Source organism: Arachis stenosperma, chromosome 8 (assembly GCF_014773155.1).
Source record: "Arachis stenosperma cultivar V10309 chromosome 8, arast.V10309.gnm1.PFL2, whole genome shotgun sequence".
Classification (NCBI taxonomy): Eukaryota; Viridiplantae; Streptophyta; class Magnoliopsida; order Fabales; family Fabaceae; genus Arachis; species Arachis stenosperma.
This window is the reverse complement of record NC_080384.1, coordinates 29,688,110-29,711,077: the sequence shown is the minus strand read 5'-3', so window position 1 is coordinate 29,711,077 and position 22,968 is coordinate 29,688,110. Positions and strand designations below refer to the sequence as shown.

The 22,968-nt window shown below is 35.6% G+C and overlaps 1 protein-coding gene and 1 non-coding gene across 2 annotated transcripts; one reads left to right on the top strand and one right to left on the bottom strand.

Annotated features, from left to right (window-relative positions):
• Positions 1 to 3,799: 3,799 nt before the first annotated feature.
• TRNAR-UCU (transfer RNA arginine (anticodon UCU)) lies at positions 3,800 to 3,872 on the top strand. Its single transcript has one exon. It is a non-coding gene; the product is annotated as a tRNA-Arg (tRNA).
• Positions 3,873 to 4,916: 1,044 nt separating this feature from the next.
• On the bottom strand, positions 4,917 to 8,127 carry LOC130945209 (UDP-D-apiose/UDP-D-xylose synthase 2). Its single transcript, XM_057873933.1, has 9 exons — positions 7,748 to 8,127; positions 7,524 to 7,616; positions 7,209 to 7,316; positions 6,632 to 6,746; positions 6,342 to 6,475; positions 6,128 to 6,229; positions 5,948 to 6,040; positions 5,722 to 5,857; positions 4,917 to 5,416 (listed from the first exon to the last, which is right to left on the bottom strand). The coding sequence occupies exons 1-9, from the start codon at positions 8,015 to 8,017 to the stop codon at positions 5,304 to 5,306; spliced, it is 1,164 nt and encodes a 387-aa protein (XP_057729916.1). The 5' UTR covers positions 8,018 to 8,127; the 3' UTR covers positions 4,917 to 5,303.
• Between the last annotated feature and the right edge of the window lie 14,841 nt (positions 8,128 to 22,968).

Genomic DNA, 22,968 nt, shown 5'->3' with positions numbered 1-22,968 from the left:
TGTGCCGCCCTGTTTTTCATCCTTTCCCTCCCAAATCCTAATTCTCTCTTGTTCTTTTATCCTTTTATTCTTCTTTTATCTTACTATTTGTTCTCTGTTTTCAGTTCTTCTTTGTTTGAGGACACGCAAACCTTTAAGTTTGGTGTTGACGCTTCGCTTATGGCTTTTCTGTTTAGCACCAAAGGGAGATGAATGTTCTTCATGAAGGAATGAAATGACCACCAGCATAACTGAGGTGGTTGAGTTCCTTTTATTCTATTTCTCTTCCATTCTTATTTTGTTGTCTTCTATTTTCTGTTGCCTTGATTGCTTGCATGATCTTTAGTACTTTTAGTAAAAATAATAAAAATAAAAAAATAAAAAAATAAAAAAATAAAAAAATTTGCCTCATGTATTGCTCACTAAGCTTGAATTCAAAAGAAAAAGAAGTGATGTATTGCATGAGAAATTGAGTTTATATTTAAGAGTAGTCTTATTTACTTAAATGTGGTGGTATTATTTGTGATTTTGAATGCATGACATGAATAGTGCATATTTGAATTTGAATCAAAGGATGTTGATGTATAAGGAATAAGAATTTAGAGAATTATTATAACTTCTCTGAAATAAAAAAAATTTAATCCTTGAAGCAAAAGAAACAGCAAAAGAAAAAAAACTATAAAAGCAAGGTCCAAAGCTCTTAGCATCAATGACTAGGGAGGTCAGACATGATTAAAAGCTCAAAGAGTTATTTTTCATAGTCATATACTTGTGGTGTTTTTGTGTCAAATAATCCTTGAGACAGAACACTTAGAGTCGAGACCAAGTGCACTTAACAGAGTATGCCAAAGGTTTTGAGCACCACTGTCTGGGAGTAATTGAAAGAAAAATCAGAACTTAAAGAGAGTTCTCCAATCAAGTGCTTGTGGTGTTTCTGTGTCAAGTAACTCTTAAGACAAAACATTTAAAGTCACGGCTAGGCTCAAGGTGCAAAGCACCAAAGAAAAATAAATTAAAGAAAATTATGCTGTGTTCAATGATTAAACTGGAGTATAAAGATCAGAGAATTCATAATATGATCCGGATTCTAATGCTGAATGACACTGACATTCCTCTGATTCAAAAGAGAGTGAGATGCCAAAACCGTTCAAAATTACAATGAACAAACCCCATTTTAAGAATAGGCTTGAACTTGATTAAACTCTCACTTCTCATGCAAATTCACATCTTAATCATGCACTTATTTTGGTTGCTTGAGGACAAGTAACAATTCAAGTTTAGTGTTGTGATGCATGAGTATCTTTCTTATCTTTTTCTAGTGAATTTGCATTTAAATTGTTGAGTTTAATCAAGAATTAATTATCTTTTAGCCACTATGGATGCTACTTTGAGTCTTGTGCAATTATGTTTATTTTAGGTAGCATTCGGCTGGATTTGATGGAGTTTCTGCAGCACAAGAATTAAAGGAGAGGACAGCGAGAAGCGACGCGTGCGCGTGATTTGGAGCTTTCCATGGCGACGCGTGCGGGTACCTGACACGTGCGCGTGATTTGGAGATTTGCGCAGCGACGCATGCGCGTACGCGTGACATGCGCCACGTGCAGAAAACGCAGAAAACGCTGGGAGCGATTTTTGGGCCCCATTTTGGCACTCAAGTAAGGCGCAACTCTTAGGCGTGGATCCAGTGAAGTCAAGTGGTCCTCACTCCTCTCTAACAGACTACGCGAGATCATTTAATTAATTCTGATTTAAATTTAAATTTTAAAATAGAAAAAGATATTTTTTAGTTTTAGAAATTAGATTTTAAATTAATTAGGATTAGATATAAAAGAGAATAGGATTCTATTCAAAAGGACATTCGACATACTGCACTTTACAATTTACCTGAATCCTAGTTTTCTTCTCTGAAGCATGAGCATATCAACTAAACCTCCACTGTTAAGGTTAGGAGCTCTATCTATTGTATAGATTGATACTATTATTTTTCTATTTTAATTCGTGTTTTGATTTATATTTCAAGAATTATTTTCGTTCTTTATTTTATGAATTTGGATGGAATGGAAGTATGACCCTCTTTTTAATTGAGTTCTTGTATAACTTGGAAAAGCTCTTTACTTGAACAACAGTTTGAAAACAATTTCTCCTAAATTCTAATTATCTGGATTTAACGGGATACGTGACATATAATCCTCTTATATTTGGGTAATTAGAATTTTTTTGTGGCATATAAACTGGAATTTGATATTTTACCCTCTAATTGAAATTAATTGACCAAGGAATTGGTAGTTGATAAATTTTAGAGGAGACTAGGAAGGTCTAAGGAATTAGAGTATAGTCACATATAGTTTGCCATGAATTAAATCTTGCATGATTAAAATAGTTAATAAGAAAAGTCAATCCGGAAAATAGATAACTCCGAAGCCTTAACTGTTTCTCCATATTTTATTCCCAACTTATTCATCTGCATGTCTTTAAACTCTTAATTACTATTTAATGCAATTGAACACTCAAACACTATTTTCTGCTTGTCTGACTAAGCTAATCACTCAATTATTGTTGCTTAATCCATCAATCCTCGTGGGATCGACCCTCACTCACCTGAGGTATTACTTGGTACGACTTGGTGCACTTGCCAGTTAGTTTGTGGTTAGAAATTCCGCACCAACTACTACTTTTTACTATATTTTTATAAAATAAACATTTTTAGAACTAAAAATTTAAATACAAAATATCTTATTTATAAGTTACTTTTAATATAGTCATTTATTATTTAAGTTATTTTTTTCAAAAAAAAACTTAATTAAGTTGTTTATCCAAACTAGACCTAGCCATTCTTTCTTAAGTTACCAAAGAACTCAATATATACAAGATTTTTCAAACTTTAAAAGAAAATAAATAAAAAATATAAATGTGAAATATTATATGATATATTATATTTTAATTTTTGTTTCAATTGGTTGTCCTTTCTCTTCTCCAAAAGTGCATATCTACAATGAAGAGATGGGATGCCCCTCTAATGTTAGAATGACAATAAAGTTAGCTACAAAATGTAGTACATGGACACACCTTGTTCATCTTTTAATTTCTAAAATAGCTACAATAATGAGTTGGAAGCTACGAATTCCATTTAATTATTGCTCATACGGTTGAAATGGATTATAATTGCTTGCTTGTCAATTTCATCTTTCAAGTGGCTAATGGCAACGTTTGATTCTATTCAAGGCATGCAAAAAATGCAAATGCAATGGAATATACATAGTGGGAAGATACAAACATGATGAGCAGTTACATAGTCAATTTCCGTGGATGAGTACAAATTTTTGAATTGGAAATGGTGGAGCCAAGTGGTTAGGAATCAAGAATTCAAGATTGTGATTTATAAGGCATCACAACACATAATAATATATATCTTCATCTTACCTCTTATTTAGATCGGAAAAACAAGAAATTTGTTTATCTTTTGCAAAGCTATTATACCTCAATAGCTTCCTCTCCCACCGTTATTAATTGCATTTTGGATAATGCTTGTGTCCATTATAGCAAAATGATAGAGGTCTCTTTCCATTTGTTTGTATAAATATCACTTATGCTTTTATGTTAGATAGATATACCATACAAGTATATAAACAAGGTTGTCAAAATAGGCTCTCAATTCATTTACTAGTAAATTGACACGTTAACTATTTTAAGAGAGTATTTCATTAAGGGGATAACTGTGGGGACAAAGTTGAATGGCTGAAATTTTATGGGGAAAGAAATATATGGCAATTTTTTAAATAAACATTAAATTAAAATATTAATTGCCTCATATCATCATCAAGCGCCTGTGGCCTAATGGATAAGGCGTCTGACTTCTAATCAGACGATTGTGGGTTCGAGTCCCACCAGGCGTGTTTAATTCTGTTTTTGCTTATTAAATTTTTTATCAACACATTTTGCTATACATTTTACTATTTTAGCATCTCCGTGATGATGATTCCAAAGTATTTTGCAATGTTGGATATCTCGTGTTAAAAGAAAGATGATATTTCAATGTTTTATCTTTAGGGGTATAATATAGTGAAGAAGAAAAATGATAAAAATAAATTGATTGAATAATTAGATATTTATTTTAAGAATATATCATTTTATTTTTTATTAATTTTTTAAAATAGATTATGTTCGGTCGTCGGTTGCCGGACAGGTCGGGTGGTTGTTGAAGGGGGTGAGAACGCCTCGGTCGTGGTCGTACTGGGTTCGGATTCACCGTGTAGCCGAGCTCTCGTTGTGAAAGGAAAGAGGGGGTGCCACCTGCAAAGACACTCCGACGCTCTAGTCAGATAGTGTGCAGGCGGGGAAAATGATAGGAGGAAAGATGACGTACCTTGGGGGAAGGGCAGGTCCTTCCCCATTTATACCGTGTCAGAGGTGGACCCTGCAAAGACAGGCCCACTTTCCTCGAAACTTCCTTGCAGCTGCTATGGAGAGCTGTCAAGGACGCGTGTCCGGGTCGCATAATGGATCACGCATTGCCGACCGTTCGGGTCGGGTACTCAATGAGTCGGGTCGACCCGCGAGTTGCCTGGGCCGGGCCGTAACAGATTATACATTCTTTTTCATTCTCACGTTATACAATTATCCTTACTTTTAAGTATGTTCAATATACTATCTAAATTTAATAAGAATTATCCAATAATTTTGTAAAAGTGAAAACTCGCAATATACTCTATAAAAATTATTTTCATATAAAATTAATAATTAAAAATTATTAAATAATATTCTAATCAACCATATCAAATGTCAAATCATCTACTGATTATCAAATATCAACTTCACTGAATTTTCAGCTTTCTTAAAATAGTTTGTTTTCAGCGTTTAAAACTTTAAATACTTGCTAGTTCAATATACTTAAATCTTGATATGCTTCAAAGGCATGTTTGAAAGATTAGCCAAGAATGTGATCGAAAAAATAAATTAAATTAATGACGATTTAACTTAAAAGAAACATGACCAAATATTACAACCGAATCTGCAAAGACAACATATATAAGAGACTGACACACCCCTAAAAGGCTAAAACACAAATTACATAGAACATATCCTCTTGATTTTTCTCTTTTCCTCTCTCTCTCTTTGCTCTTGTTCCTGGTCCTTGATATCTTCCTACATTTCCTAAACATGCAACAAAGGGGGACATGGGGCTATCATGGACTATGTTGGCTAAAAAACCAAAGTGGGGAAATTCACCATGTAATTGTAAACTATATGTATATATATGATGATGTTAAGGCACTCTGATGGACTGAACATTCTTCACAATGTAACCATGATCATGTTGTAAAGCTTTAACTTGCAACAGGTTTAGCAATCACTTTCTTAATGGCTTCAGCATAGGTCCTGTGCTGATAGGTCAGTGTGGATTCAAGCAAGTCCCAAAGTGAGGTTTTTGGGTTCCATCCTAAAAAAAAGAGGCAATAGCAGCACATAACAAGGTAAATTAAAGTGTAATTAAGAGCTTGATTAGTTTAGCAAAGAGTTGTGTTTATGTGTTTATCACTACTATGTGAATTAAGCCGAGTGAAAATAGAACTTTATTGTTTTCACTTGTTTCTCTTTTCCCTTCACGAAAGACTGAAAATTAGGAATTTGTATTTGATTTTAAAAATAGGACATAAAACCCAAAAGCATTTTCTGAAATTAAATAGATCCTAAAACTGATTAACTCTTGAAAGTGAAGCAAAGTGAATAAACTAGGAAGCCTACCAAGCTGTCTGTTAATGATGGTCATGTCTGGAATTCGCTTGTCGCTATCATCGTATCCCTCACCATAAAATTCTTTAGAGCTCACATCAACTGTAGCATTTTCCAAAGGTGGATCTCCACTTACCTTAGAGTAAACCTGCAGATAAAAGAAGTCTAAAATGAACTCCAAAGAACATGCCGAAAACCGCTAATAATAGTACTGAACAATGAAACTTAGTCCTTTAACCTTAACCATCATTTCCCCAAGCTGCCTAACTGTAACCTCATTGTTTGGGTTACCAACATTAAAGATGTGTCCATTAGCCCTAGCAGGATTTTCCTGTTCAAAAGAATTTCACATTTAGTGGACCAAGTAACATGAATAATGATGAGTCCCAAAAATAAAAGATTGGATATGGTAATGTACAATCATCAACAAGACAGCTTCAATAGCATCCTTAATATAAACAAAGGTCCTCTGGGATTGACCACCATCCACAAGCTTTAGGGGCTCTTTCCTCAGGAGATTCTGCACAAAAGGAATGAACACAACATTGAAAAATGATATTAGCAAAATGAAAAAATTGAATCATGTATATAAGCTTAGTGAAATTTCTATGTACACATTGAAGTACTCATACATTGCTAAAGCATGCCAGAACACGAGGAACACCTTCACTTGGACCATCAATGCCGGGAATGAAATCCATTCGTGGTCCAATCCAATTAAAGGGTCGCACAATTGTGAACTCCAAACCATTTTCAGCACCCTCAGCTGTCAATGAAATCATGTCACAAAAGAGAAGATTGAAAAATAAGAACAGCATAAACGTGCATGCAACAATAACAACCAAGCCCTATCCCAACATAAGGATAATAAGAAGCCGCAGTGTTTCATAAATCATGCTTGGTAAAAAAGAGATCAACTCACCATAAATCAGCCTCTCAATCAACTGCTTTGCACAGGCATAAGACCATCTCTGCTTTTCAATGGAACCAAAAATGCATGGAGACTCATCTTCTTTAAGTACATAGTATGCAGGATCCTAACAAAACAATGGAAATAACAAAACTTAGCACAGCTCATTGCAAGAAAGAAACTTATCAAACAAAATCTCCTCCCTTGCTCCTAATTCTAAAGCAAATTAAGTAGCCACAAGAACAGAAAAGAAACAGACAAAAAAGTCATAACAAAATGCAAGCATGTGTTGTTGGTATACTATCTCAAAGAATACATGATGATGACTGTGTGTAAAACTCCTTTACAAATGTCGGTGCATATGCATGCTTAAAACTCTTAAATCATCAACCAAAATCCTTTCTATAGAAAAAGGAAGCTTCATCAAACATGGTGATTCTGATTCATATAGTAGATGCATGGTGGCGTGTGGGATGGAACAAGCACCGACAAAATCCAAAAAAAAAAAAAGTAAGAATAAAAAAATTGAAACTATCATTTGCGTGCACAGATCTACAACTTCTTAATCCAAAGGAAAATGAGAGCTCACCTTACGAAGCGGGCTATCCTTAGGGAGAAAGCTCCCAATGGTTTTCCCATACACTTCACAAGTTGAGAAATGAATGAGACGCTTGTTGTTTTCAGAACAGTACTTCACCTGAAAAATCCAAACATAAAAAACATCAATAATTTGATTGACACTATAACAATGAACATATCCGTATCAATCAATCAAATTCTCCCAAACCCATCACATATCACCACTTTACTTCAATCAATCAAACTCTCCCAACCCCATCAAAGTAACAACCAGAAAAATTCAACCTTTGATTCAAACATCACATCAAAACACATAAAAACGTACCACTGGAAGTGCATCGATGAAGTTGCTATAAATTGTGTCCAAAGGGCGCGTGTTGTAATCCGCAGGAGTGCATATAGCAGCCAAATTAATCGTCTGAAAAGGGAAAAAAAAGGGATTTTTTAGAACAAATAAAGATACCCAATACATAAAAACACATAAAAAATAAGCTTTTGTTTATTTCTATATTTCTTCTATGAAGAAATGAAATGGGTATAAGAACGAACCAGATCTGCCATTTTGATAAGACCTTCGAGCCTCGAATCGTGCTTGATGTTGAGGCGGTGGAAGTTGATTCTACCATGCCATGGATTCGTTTCAGGCTCCAAGAGGTGCTTGATCTTGTCGTTGTAAACGTCCAAAGCGAGCACCGTGTGCGGCGTCTCCGTCATGAGCTTCTCGCAGAGGTGGGAGCCTATGAAACCTCCGGCACCGATCATGCAAATGGTTATGGGCTTTATTGGGTTCCCATCTAGATCCACTCTCGAGGAAGCCATGGCAGCAGCAGCAGCAACAAGAAGAAGAACGACGATTCTTTTGTTCTGTCGGAAATGGTGTTAGTGAGAGAGTGTCTTTCGTTTATATTTGTGTTCGGTCATCGGTGTTCTTGTGTGTTTTTATAGTGTGATATTTGAATGATTATCATTATTGTTATTATTATTATTATTATCATCATTAGAATTTAGTTTAAATGCGCTTTAGTACACGCATTCAATTTGGTCTTGTTATTATCATTAGAATTTAATTTTTACATTTAAATACGTACATTTAATTTGGTCTTGTCACCTTAGTCAAAGTAATTATTTTTTTATGTTAATAACATGAATAATTATAAAAAAATTTATAATTAAATAGATCTATTAACAGAATTAACAGCAGGACAAAATTGAGACGATTTTGAAATGTTAGAGATTTAAATAGGACGAAAACATTGAAAACAAAAATGATACATAAAAATAAATTTTAATTTTATCCTTCAATAATATCAATTTTTTACTATACATAGGATTTAATTATTTTTTAATCACATCTAAGTAAATTACACTTAATCATATTATTTTTATTTTAAATAAATTAATTTTTTATAATTATACTCTTAAACATTTTTAGTTATCATGAAATATTTGTAGAATGACTAGTATATAAACTTATAGAAAAAAATAATATATATAATAAAATATAAATTATACCTTTTGTATCTAATATATCAAAATTCTTTAAAATTATAAAAATATAAATGTATTTAAAATGAAAATAATGTGATTAAGTGTAATTTATTTAAATGTAATTAAAAAATAATTGAATACTATATACAATAAAAAAAATAATATTATTGAAAGATAAAATTAAATTAAAATTTATTTTTATGTATTATTTTTATCCCTAATGTTTTTGTCCTATTTAAGTCCCAAACGTTTTAAAATCGTCTCAATTTTGTCTCGCCGTCAATTCTGTTAACGGATCCTTAACGGCAGGACAGCATTGAGTCAATTTTGAAACGTTAGGGACTTAAATAGGACGATTGAAACGTTAGGGACAACTTTGGGATTTACCCCAAACTTTGGGAACAAAAACGATACTTTACTCATTTTTTTATATTATTAATATATTAAAAGTATATTTTTATTATTATTATGGAATTTTTTATTTAATTATATTTTATTAAAATTAATTATAAAAAATTAATTGATTAAAATAAAATATATATTAAAAATAAATTAAATTATAAATATATAATAATTTATTTTAATAATTAATTTTAATATATCAATATTTTGTTTTTTATTTCTTATGACACTCATAATCTGTCCAAACAATATTAATTTACTGTATATTTAAGATGTATTTTACTCAAATTAGTTAATTTATGAAGTGATTATAATTTATTATTCTTTGATGATTTATTGTGGCGGTGAAATTAATAAAAAGGAAAAAGAATTTGATTTTGGTTTCCTAGTGCAATGCTGAACTGCTAACTTGGTTGCCCTGCTTTGCTGTGTGATTCTCTTTTCTTTTTCTGTCTTTTTTTTTTTTTTCAAATATTTTTTCCCCTGTTTCTTTCTTCGCTTTTCTGTTTCTCTGAACTGTCACAAGCCACAACACAACACACACTCCGGTTTTGTTTTTGTTTTGTTTTGCTGTGTTTTTTGTCAAAGGTTATATGGATCATGCATGTCGCTATAGCAATTTATTATTGAATTTTCTTTTTCCTATTTTGCATGGAGGACATTTGCCTCACTCGTGATTACATGGTTGTTTGCACGCACCTTTCTAGAAAGATTGATATGCATTTACTATCATCGATAAATTATTATTATTACTAGTCTCTTAGTCAAATTACATTTAATGTTTTAAATAAGAATATATAGATATAGACATACATATGCAAAAAAGGCAAAAAAAATAAAAAATAAATAAAATATAAGACCATAGTAATTAAGAAATGTTATAAAATTTATAATTTAAAGATATTCAATTAATTTTTCACAATAAAGATTTGCAAGTTAGTCGGGATCAACTTGGTTTGACCAAAATTAATAAGCTAACTATATATGTTTAAATTGATATGTGTTCAGATTCAATGAATGTTATATAGTTAAATAAATTTTAATTCGCGTATATTTTGTTATAAAATAACTAAATAAATAAATAAATAAGGAAGAAGTAACCAATATAAAGTAAAGAAATATGATTAGATAACAATATTAACCACAATTACTATCTCAATATAAAAGATATGATACTTATATATTTACATATATGTATTAATGTATGAAAGAAAGAAAGAGAGGAAGAATTTTGTATATAGACAATATAAAGAGAGAGAGAATTCTTATTGCTTGTGTGTGTAAAAGTTTCAGCCTATGCCCCTATTTATACATGTGCAAGGCTTTACTTTTTCAAACTAGATTAAATACAATCACCCTTGGTAAACTAAGTCTCAGAGAAAATGGTCATCCACATCATTCATCCTTATCACAACAATCCTTATCACAACACTCCCCCTTGGATGACCATTTAGGATTATTGCCTCGTTAAAACCTTACTAAAGAAAACCCAATGGGAAAAAAACTTTAGTGAAGGAAAAAGAGTACAATATCCTTTGTGATGGGGACTGCCTCATTAAAAACCTTGTCAAGAAAAACCCAGTGGGAAAAAACCTGACCAAGGAAAAAAGAGTACAGTCTCCCCCTCTTGCCGACATCATCTAATGTTTCGAAATCGGCGCATCCCAATATCATGTACCAATCTTTCAAATGAGGATTTTGGGAGTGACTTTGTGAATAAATCTGCCAGATTGTCACTTGAGCGGATCTGTTGGATATCAATTGTCCCTTAATTTTGAAGATCATGAGTGAAGAAGAATTTGGGAGAAATATGCTTTGTTCTATCACCTTTGATATATCCGCCTTTAAGTTGAGCAATACATGCTGTATTATCTTCAAACAGGACAGTTGGAGCTATCTTCTGATCAATCAGTCCACATGATGACATAATATATTGAATCAAACTCCTCAGCCAAAAACACTCGCGACTAGCTTCATGAATCGCCAGTATTTCAGCATGATTAGAGGATGTTGCAGCAATTGTCTGTTTCGTGGACCTCCATGATATAGTTGTACCACCATATGTGAACAGGTATCCTGTTTGAGATCTCCCTTTATGTGGATCAGACAGGTATCCGGCATCTGCATAGCCAACTAATTATGACTTGGATCCATAGGGATAAAACAATCCCATATCAACCGTTCCATGGAGATATCGAAAAATTTGTTTGATTCTACTCCAATGTCTTCTGGTTGGAGAGGAACTATATCTTGCTAGTAAATTCACCGCGAATGATATGTCAGGTCGCGTATTATTAGCAAGATACATTAGCGCTCCAATGGCACTAAGATATGGTACTTCAGGACCAAGGATATCTTCATTTTCTTCCTTAGAACGGAATTGATCCTTCTCCACATCCAAAGATCTTACGATCATTGGGGTACTCAAGGGATGTGACTTATCCATATAAAATCTCTTCAAGATCTTTTCTGTGTATGTTGTTTGATAAATAAAGATCCCACTTTTTATATGCTCGATCTGCAGGCCGAGACAAAATTTAGTCTTTCCAAGATCTTTCATCTCAAACTCTTCTTTTAGAGTTTTTATAATTGTTGGAATCTCTTCAGGAGTACCAATGATATTTAAATCATCAACGTACACAGCAATAATAATAAATCCAGATGCAGTTTTCTTTATGAAAATACAGGGGCAGATATCACCATTCTTGAATCCGTTTTTGGCCAGATACTCAGTAAGACGATTATACCACATTCGTCCAGATTGCTTTAGACCATATAAAGATCTTTGCAATTTGACTGAGTATAATCCTTGCGAATATTCATTGTATGGTTTAGATATCTTTAGTCCTTCAGGGACTTTCATATAGATATCCCGATCTAATGAGCCGTATAAATAGGCTGTTACCACATCCATTAAATGCATATGCAGTTTATGATATGCAGATAAGCTGACCAAATAACGCAAAGTTATCGCATCCACTACAGGGGAATACGTTTCTTCATAATCTATACCGGGCCTTTGTGAAAAACCTTGTGCCACAAGTCGGGCTTTGTAGCGCACGACTTCATTTTTCTCATTTCGTTTTCTCACAAATACCCATTTGTATCCAACAGGTTTTACATCTTCAGGTGTACGGACTACAGGTCCAAAGACTTCACGTTTTGCAAGTGAGTCTAATTCAGCCTTCATGGCTTCTTTCCATTTTGGCCAATCATTCCTTTGTCGACATTCTTCGACTGATCTTGGCTCAAGATCCTTACTTTCTTGCATGATATCTACTGCCACATTATATGCAAATATTTCATTGACAATTGTCTTGTTTCGGTCCCATTTCTCTCCTGTAAAGACATAATTTATTGAGATCTCATCATTTTCACAATTTTCAGGTACCTGAACGTCTTCTGGCGTTATATCAGAATTTTGGACAACTGCTGGTGTCTTTACTATGTCTTTTTCAACAGGAATCGTATTTACCTCTTTTCTCTTTCGAGGATTTTTATCTTTGGAACCGACAGGCCTGCCACGCTTCTGGCGTGTATTTGCTTCCGTGGCTATTTGTCCTACTGGGACATCAATTCGAATTGGAGCATTTTCCGCCCTGCCACGCTTCTGGCGTGAATTTGCTTTAGTGGCTACTTGTCCTACTGGGACGTCAATTCGAATTGAGGCATTTTCCGCTGGTATATAAGATTTGGTTATCCTCTTTGTATCGGAAAATGCATCAGGCAATTCATTTGCTATTCTTTGCAAATGTATAATCTTTTGAACTTCTAGTTCACATTGCCCTGATCGAGGATCTAAATGCATCAATGATGATGCATTCCAATTAAGTTCCTTTTCAGGAAACTTATTCTCTCCCCTTAATGTTGGAAATTTTGATTCATCAAAATGACAATCCGTAAATCGGGCTTTAAATACATTTCCAGTTTGTATTTCATGATACCTCACTATAGAGGGAGAATCATATCCAACATATATCCCCAATTTTCTTTGGGGTCCCATTTTGGTGTGATTAGGTGGTGCAATGGGAACATATATTACACACCCAAATATTCTTAAATGGGAAACATTTGGCTGCTGGCCAAAAACTAATTGCATAGGAGAGAATTGATGATAACTCGTTGGCCTCAAACGAATAAGTGCTGCGGCATGTAAAATAGCATGCCCCCAAACCGAGGTTGGGAGATTTGTTCTCATAAGCAAAGGTCTAGCAATCAATTGGAGGCGTTTAATAAGTGATTCTGCTAACCCATTTTGTGTGTGAACATAAGCTACTGGATGTTCAACACTTATTCCATTAGCCATACAATAAGCATCAAATGCTTAGGAAGTAAATTCACCAGCATTATCAAGACGAATTGTTTTGATTGAATTTTCTGAAAATTGTGCTTTTAATCGAATAATTTGAGCTAGTAATCTCGCAAACGCCAGGTTGCGAGAAGATAATAAGCACACATGTGACCATCTCGAAGATGCGTCTATTATGACCATAAAATATCTAAAAGATCCACATGGTGGATGAATAGGTCCACATATATCACCTTGAATCCTTTCTAAGAATTCAGGGGACTCAAATCCAATCTTTACTGGTGATGGCTTTAAAATTAGCTTTCCCTGAGAACATGCAGCACAACCAAATTCACTAGTTTTAAGAATCTTCTGGTTCTTTAGTGAATGTCCATGAGAGTTTTCAATAATTCTCCTCATCATGGTTGTTCCCGGATGACCCAATCTATTATGCCAAGTTACAAATTCATTTGGGCTAGTAAACTTCTGGTTTACAATGGCATGTGATTCAATTGCACTAATCTTGGTATAATACAATCCAGATGAAATTGAAGGTAACTTTTCTAATATAACTTTATTATTTGAATCATGAGTTGTGATACATAAATACTCATGATTTCCCTCATTCATTGTCTCAACATGATATCCATTTCAGCGAATATCTTTGAAACTCAACAAGTTCCTCAGAGACTTGGTAGATAATAGTGCATTATTTATTATAAATTTTGTTCCTCCAAGAAACAAAATTATAGCTCTTCCGGAGCCTTCTATCACATTGCCTGAGCCAATAATAGTATTAACATACTCTTCTTTTGGCACAAGATGGGTAAAATATATATCACTTTTAAGAATAGTGTGCGAACTTGCACTATCCGCAAGGCAGATATCTTCAAAATATATCCTTACCATTTTTCTTCAAAAACAAATAATAATAATAATAAAATGAGTAAAAGTACATGCACAGTAAAATTATTCACATGAATACTTAACAAGCACATACATATATCAAATTATTCCATCATTGATCAAATAGCCAATATCTCCTTTAGAATCCTTAAAGAAATTAGATACATCATAATGAGTGATGAAATTTTCATCATTTGAAACAAAATTTGTTTCCTTTTCTTTGTCATCCCTTTTCAAGGATGCTTGATAAAGATCAACTAGGTGCCTTGGGGTACGACAGGTACGTGACCAATGGCCCTTTCCACCACAACGGAAACATTTATCCTCAATTGATTTACTTTACCCATTATTTCTTTCTTTATCCCACTTCTGGTGAGATCTTTTCTTGTGAGCATAATTTCTTTTCCTTCCATAATTTTTCTTGTTATCAAAATCTTGTCATTTACCTCTTCTGGGGTTATAATTTGCCGCATTTGCTTCAGGAAATGGGGCGGCGCCAGCTGGGCGCGCTTCATGATTTTTTAAGAGCAACTAATTGTTGCGTTCAGCAACAAGAAAGCAAGAAATTAACTCAGAACATTTTTAAATTCTTTTTCTCAATACTGCTGCTGCAGGAGCACAATCAAGATATGGAAGGTCGAGAAAATTTTCTCTAACATATCGGGTTTGAGGAGGTATAACCGTCTTTTGATGATTGTACATTTCTTCAAGGTCTTTCCACAGATCTGCAGGATCTTTTAATGTGGGATATTCATTTTTCAATCATACGTCAACATGACGACGAAGAAAAATCATAGCTTTGGCTTTATCCTTCTGGGATGCATTATTTTCAGCCTTAATGGTATCTCCAAGATCCATTAAATCAAGATAGATTTTAACATCTATATCCATGATAAATAATTATTTCGAAATATATCAGAGCATTAAATTTAAGATGAGAGAGCTTCAACATAATGAAATTTTGTTACCTGGAGTCTTCCTAAAATTTCATTAGAGCTTCGTGCTGATAACGTGTTATAAAATAACTAAATAAATAAATAAATAAGGAAGAAGTAACCAATATAAAGTAAAGAAATATGATTAGATAACAATATTAACCACAATTACTATCTCAATATAAAAGATATGATACTTATATATTTACATATATGTATTAATGTATGAAAGAAAGAAAGAGAGGAAGAATTTTGTATATAGACAATATAAAGAGAGAGAGAATTCTTATTGCTTGTGTGTGTAAAAGTTTCAGCCTATGCCCCTATTTATACATGTGCAAGGCTTTACTTTTTCAAACTAGATTAAATACAATCACCCTTGGTAAACTAAGTCTCAGAGAAAATGGTCATCCACATCATTCATCCTTATCACAACAATCCTTATCACAACATATTTTACATATTTTTTCTAAAAAAATCATGTCAATCCAATTGTTTACTCTGCCTTTATATATCTGAAAATTAACGTAAAATATTTGTATAAAATATACATAAACAAAAAATTATTTTTAGTGAAATTTAATATAGATGATTTCTATTATAGGCCAGGTTATTAGAATTTAATAGTTGGATCAATAAAATATATATTTTTATAAAATGTTACAAAATAATTTTATAATTTTAGTTTCTAAAGTACATGTCAAAATTTTTTTTTCGTTTTTAACTTTTTTGCATACAAAATCGTCCTTAACTCCTTAAGGTTTAACTTGGTTTTAAAACCGTCCTTTTTATTTAAATTTTAATATTCTAGACCAAATTACCCTTAAAAAATTATAAAATAAAAAAAGAAAAAAATAAGACAAAAAAAGTGTTTGAAGTTGAGAGAGAAAGAAAAATCACAGAGAAGAAGAAGGGGAAAAAGAAGAAGAAAAATGGGGAAGAGGAAGGTGGCGACCATGTCGGTAAAGGAAGACGGATGTTGCACGCCGCGTCGCCGTTTCTGCTCCTGCTTCTTACTCACTTGCCGCTTGCTGCTGCTCCTCGCATGCTTGCCGTTTTTCCGTAGGCTTCTTGTTCATGTCCTGACCCAATATTATGGCACAGGCCCAAGTAAGCCAAAAAGCCCAATCCAAAGGTTGGCCTTTACCACCTACCCGACCTCCTCGAAGAGGTTGGGTTCGACATAATCTCCTCCCTAAAGAGGTCGGGTTCAGCATGAGCTGGTAGATAACACTTATTCAAATAAGGAACTGCCCCTTAAAATATCTCATCCACTTCTAGAAGAGATATCTCAACAACTCTAAGATAAAGGGACGGTTATCCACCTTCAGAAGTGGAACAACTCCAACGGTGGTTATTGGATCATCACCTATAAATACACTGACACACTCAGGTAAAACCAAGTTCCAATACACTCTAAACCTGCTTAACCCCTTGCTAACTTAGGCATCGGAGTATCTTTGCAGGTACCACCCCCAATCCTTCAAACACACAACTTGGTCGGTAGCTCCCGAACGTGAACAAGTCGAAGACCACTTTCCTCTAACGTTTGGGCCAATCCTTCAAACCCAATCCACCTACCTCAGGTTACCTACGTAACATTGGCGCCGTTGCCGGAGACCTGGGAGATCAACTCATAATGGCAGACGACCAGAACGAGGACGGACATACTGCATCAAAGTCTGAGCAAGAGCATCAAAACGCAGTTAACAATGACAGAGCAATAATCTCTCTACAAGGAGCGGACAGACAACATAGAAAGGGCTCCTCATGCGCTCAAGATTCAAGAAGAATCTCTTCTGAAGTGCACGATCCAGAGAAGGAGGGGCAGTGGTGCACGAAATTGTGATCATCAATGGCGCCATCAACATGGTACGCTCAATTGCAATCTCAACTCTCTATCACAACTTCGCACAACTAACCAGCAAGTGCACTGGGTCGTCCAAGTAATAAACCTTACGCGAGTAAGGGTCGATCCCACGGAGATTGTTGGTATGAAGCAAGCTATGGTCATCTTGTGAATCTCAGTCAGGCAGATTCAAATGGTTATGGATGATATATGAATAAAACATAAAATAAAGATAGAGATACTTATGTAATTCATTGGTGAAAATTTCAGATAAGCGTATGGAGATGCTTTGTCCCTTCCGTCTCTCTGCTTTCCTACTGTCTTCATCCAATCATTCTTACTCCTTTCCATGGCAAGCTGTATGTTGGGCATCACCGTTGTCAGTGGCTACAGTCCTGTCCTCTCAGTGAAAATGTTCAACGCATCCTGTCACGGCACGGCTAATCATTTGTCGGTTCTCAATCAGGTTGGAATAGAATCCATTGATTCTTTTGCGTCTGTCACTAACGCCCAGCCTTCAGGAGTTTGAAGCTCGTCACAGTCATTCAATCATTGAATCCTACTCAGAATACCACAGACAAGGTTTAGACCTTCCAGATTCTCTTGAATGCCGCCATCAATTCTAGCTTATACCACGAAGATTCCGATTAAGGGATCCAAGAGATATCCACTCAATCTAAGGTAGAACGGAGGTGGTTGTCAGGCACACGTTCATAGGTGAGAATGATGATGAGTGTCACGGATCATCACATTCATCAAGTTGAAGAACAGGTGATATCTTAGAACAAGAACAAGTTGAATTGAATAGAAGAACAATAGTAATTGCATTAATACTCGAGGTACAGCAGAGCTCCACACCTTAATCTATGGTGTGTAGAAACTCCACCGTTGAAAATACATAAGAACAAGGTCTAGGCATGGCCGAATGGCCAGCCCCCAAAACGTGATCAAAAGATTCAAAGATCTAAAGATCTGATCTAAGAACTAGATGTCCAAAGATGATCCTCAGATCAAAAAATGATCCAAAGATGAAAATACAATAGCAAAAGGTCCTATTTGTAGAGAACTAGTAGCCTAGGGTTTACAGAGATGAGTAAATGACATAAAAATCCACTTCCGAGCCCACTTGGTGTGTGCTTGGGCTGATCATTGAAGCTTCTATGTGTAGAGACTTTTCTTGGAGTTAAACGCCAGCTTTTATGCCAGTTTGGGCGTTTAACTCCCATTCTTGTGCCAGTTCCGGCGTTTAACGCCGGACAGTTTTGAGCTGATTTGGAACGCCGGTTTGGGACATCAAATCTCGGACAAAGTATGGACTATTATATATTTCTGGAAAGCCCAGGATGTCTACTTTCCAACGCCGTTGAGAGTGCGCCAATTGGGCTTCTGTAGCTCCAGAAAATCCACTTCGAGTGCAGGGAGGTCAGAATCCAACAACATCTGCAGTCCTTTTCAGCCTTTGAATCAGATTTTTGCTCAGGTCCCTCAATTTCAGCCAGAAAATACTTGAAATCACAGAAAAATACACAAACTCATAGTAAAGTCCAGAAAAGTGAATTTTAACTAAAAACTAATAAAAATATACTAAAAACTAACTAAAACACACTAAAAACATACTAAAAATAATGCCAAAAAGCGTATAAATTATCCGCTCATCACAACACCAAACTTAAATTGTTGCTTGTTGGTGGACGAAATTGTGATCACTATTATTTGATTTGACTTTTTGGTCTTGTATCTTTTACTCTTAGGGCACTGTTTATTTTCACAACTCCGTTCAACTAACCAGCAAGTGTACTGGGTCGTCCAAGTAATAACCTTACGTGAGTAAGGGTCGAATCCACAGAGATTGTTGGTATGAAGCAAGCTATGGTCATCTTGTAAATCTCAGTCAGGAGGATAAAATTGATTGATGGTTATTGGAATAAATAATAAATAAAAAGGAATAATAAAAGGGATAGAAATACTTATGTAGATTCATTGGTAGGAATTTCAGATAAGCGGAATGGAGATGCTGTAGAGCTCTAGGACGCCTGCTCTCCTATTCCTTCTACCCAATCCTTCTTACTCCTTTCCATGGCAAGCTTTGTATAGGGGTTCACTATCAGCTGTGGCTACTTTCATTCCTCTCGGGGAATAACCTGTACGGCTGTCACTCGCACAGCTAACCAGTCTGGAGGCATCACCCATGGTTGATAGCTACATCCCATCCTCGCAGTGAAAGCTAATGCACGCACTCTGTCACAGTACGGCCAATCACCGGTTGGTTCCCGCTCCTACTGGAATAGAATCCCTCTTTTGCGTTTGTCACTAACGCCCAGCAGGTTAAAGTTTGAAGCACGTCACAGTCATTCATGAACGGAATCCTACTCGGAATACCACAGACAAGGTGAGACTTTCCGGATTCCCAGGATCCTACTCGGAGCACCACAGACAAGGTTGGACTTTCCGGATCCAGATGAATGCCGCCATCTATCTAGCTTATACCACGAAGATTCTGTTGGGGAATCTAAGAGATACACATTCAAGCTTGTGTTGCATGTAGAACGTAAGTGGTTGTCAATCACGCGCGCTCATAAGTGAGAATGATGATGAGAGTTATTAGCTCATCACATTCATCATGTTCTTGAGTACGAATGAATATCTTGGAATAAGAATAAGATAGAGAATTGAATAAAAGAAAATAGAACTTCATTAATCTTTGAGGTACAGCAGAGCTCCACACCCTTAATCTATGGTGTGCAGAAACTCCACCGTTGAAAATACATAAGCAAGAGGTCCAGGCATGGCCGAATGGCCAGCCCCCTAAACGTGATCACAGGATAGAAAAATACCATCCAGGATGTCTAATACAATAGTAAGAGGTCCTATATATACTAGACTAGCTACTAGGGTTTACATGAGTAAGTAATTGATGCATAAATCCACTTCCGGGGCCCACTTGGTGTATGCTTGGGCTGAGCTTGATCTATCCACGAGCTGAGGCTTCTCTTGGAGTTGAATTTCGAGTTGTGATGTGCTTTGGGCGTTCAACTCCGGATTATGACGTTTTTCTGGCGTTTAACTCCAGAAAGGAGCGTGTACTTGGCGTTCAACGCCAGTTTGCGTCGTCATTCTTCGAATAAAGTATGGACTATTATATATTGCTGGAAAGCCCTGGATGTCTACTTTCCAACGCCGTTGAGAGCGCGCCATTTGGAATTCTGTAGCTCCAGAAAATCCATTTCGAGTGCAGGGAGGTCAGATTCCAACAGCATCAGCAGTCCTTTTGTCAGCCTTTTTCAGAGTTTTGCTCAAATCCCTCAATTTCAGTCAGAATTTACCTGAAATCACAGAAAAACACACAAACTCATAGTAAAGTCCAGAAATGTGAATTTAGCATAAAAACTAATGAAACATCCCTAAAAGTAGCTTAAACTTACTAAAAACTATATAAAAACAATGCCAAAAAGCGTATAAATTATCCGCTCATCACAACACCAAACTTAAATTGTTGCTTGTCCCCAAGCAACTGAAAATCAAATAAGATAAAAAGAAGAGAACATACTACAAACTCCAAAATATCAATGAATAGTAATTTAATCAGATGAGCGGGACTTGTAGCTTTTTGCTTCTGAACAGGTTTGGCATCTCACTTTTTCCTTTGAAGTTTATGAATGATTGGCTTCTCTAGGAACTTAGAATTTCGGATAGTGTTATTGACTTTCCTAGTTAAGCATGTTGATTCTTGAACACAGCTACTTATGAGTCTTGGCTGTGGCCCTAAGCACTTTGTCTTCCAGTATTACCACCGGATACACAAATGCCACAGACACATAACTGGGTGAACCTTTTCAGATTGTGACTCAGCTTTGCTGAAGTCCCCAGTTAGTGGTGTCCAGAGCTCTTAAGCACACTCTTTTGCTTTGGATCACGACTTTAACCACTCAGTCTCAAGCTTTTCACTTGGACCTTCATGACACAAGCACATGGTTAGGGACAGCTTGATTTAGCCGCTTAGGCCTGGATTTAATTTCCTTGGGCCCTCCTATCCATTGATGCTCAAAGCCTTGGATCCTTTTTACCCTTGCCTTTTGGTTTTAAGGGCTATTGGCTTTTTCTACTGCTCCTTCTTTTTTTTTTCTATTTTTTTTTTTTCGCCATTTTTTTTCTTCTTTTTTTTTTTTTCGCAAGCTTTCTTTTTCACTGCTTTTTCTTGCTTCAAGAATCAATTTCATGATTTTTCAGATCCTCAATAACATTTCTCTTTGTTCATCATTCTTTCAAGAGCCAACAATTTTAACATTCATAAACAACAAGATCCAAAGACATATGCACTGTTCAATCATTCATTCAGAAAGCAAAAATATTGTCACCACATCAGAATAATTAAACTAAATTCAAGAGCTATTTTCGAAATTTATGTACTTCTTGTTCTTTTGAATTAAAACATTTTTCTTTTAAGAGAGGTGAAGGATTAATGGATTTTATTCATAGCTTTAAGGCATGGTTACATACTAATGATCATGAAAGAAAGACACAAAACATAGATAAACATAATACTTAAAAACAAAAAACAAAAAGAAATTAAGAACAAGGAATGAATCCACCTTAGTGGCGTCTTCTTCTTGAAGGACCAATGATGTTCTTCAACTCTTCTATGTCCCTTCCTTGCCTTTGTTGCTCCTCCCTCATTGCTCTTTGATCTTCTCTTATTTCTTGAAGAGTGAGGGCGTGTTCATGGTGTTCCACCCTTAGTTGTTCCACATTATGGCTCAAATCTTCCAAGGAGGTGCTAAGTTGCTCCCAATAGTTGTTGGGAGGAAAGTGCATTCCATGAGGCATTTGTTGATGATGAACTTCCTCATGTTCTTCTTGAGGGCCGTAAGGAACTTCCCTTGTTTGCTCCATCCTTTTCTTGGTGATGGGCTTGTCTTCTTCAATGGAGGCGTCTCCATCTATGATAACTCCAGCTGAATAACATAGATGGCATATGAGGTGAGGGAATGCTAGCCGTGCCATGTATGAAGGCTTGTCAGCTATTTTGTAGAGTTCATTGGCTATGACTTCATGAACCTCTACTTCTTCACCAATCATGATGCTGTGAACCATGATGGCCCGATCCACAGTAACTTCAGATCGGTTGCTTGTAGGGATGATGGATCTTTGAATGAACTCCAACCATCCTCTAGCTACAGGCTTGAGGTCCAGTCTTCTTAGTTGGACTGGCTTGCCTTTGGAGTCAACTCTCCATTGGGCGCCTTCCACACAAATGTCCCTAAGGACTTGGTCCAACCTTTGATCAAAGTTGACCCTTCTAGTGTAGGGGTGTTCATCACCTTGCATCATAGGCAAATGAAACGCCAACCTCACATTCTCCGGACTAAAATCCAAGTATTTCCCCCTAACCATGGTGATATAGTTTTTCGGACTTGGGTTCATACCTTGGTTATGGTTTCTAGTGATCCATGCATTGGCATAGAACTCTTGAACCATTAAATTCCAACTTGTTGTATGGGGTTGGCTATGACTTCCCAACCTCTTCTTTGAATTTCAAGTCGGATTTCCGGATACTCATTCTTCTTGAGTTTGAAAGGGACCTCATGGATCACTTTCTTCTTTGCCACAACATCATAGAAGTGGTCTTGGTGGCTCTTGGAGATGAATCTCTCCTTCTCCCATGACTCGGAAGTGGAAGCTTTTGCCTTCCCTTTTCCTTTTCTTGAGGAAACTCCGGCCTTGGGTGCCATTGATGGTGAATGAAAAATAAAAAGCTTAGGCTTTTTACCACACCAAACTTAAAATTTGCTTGTCCCCAAGCAAAAAGAAAAGAAGAGTAGAAGAGGAAGAAGAAAATATGGAGAGAGGGTTCGGTTATGTGGGAGAATGTGGGTTTGTGTTGTGTGAAAATGTAAAAGAAAAG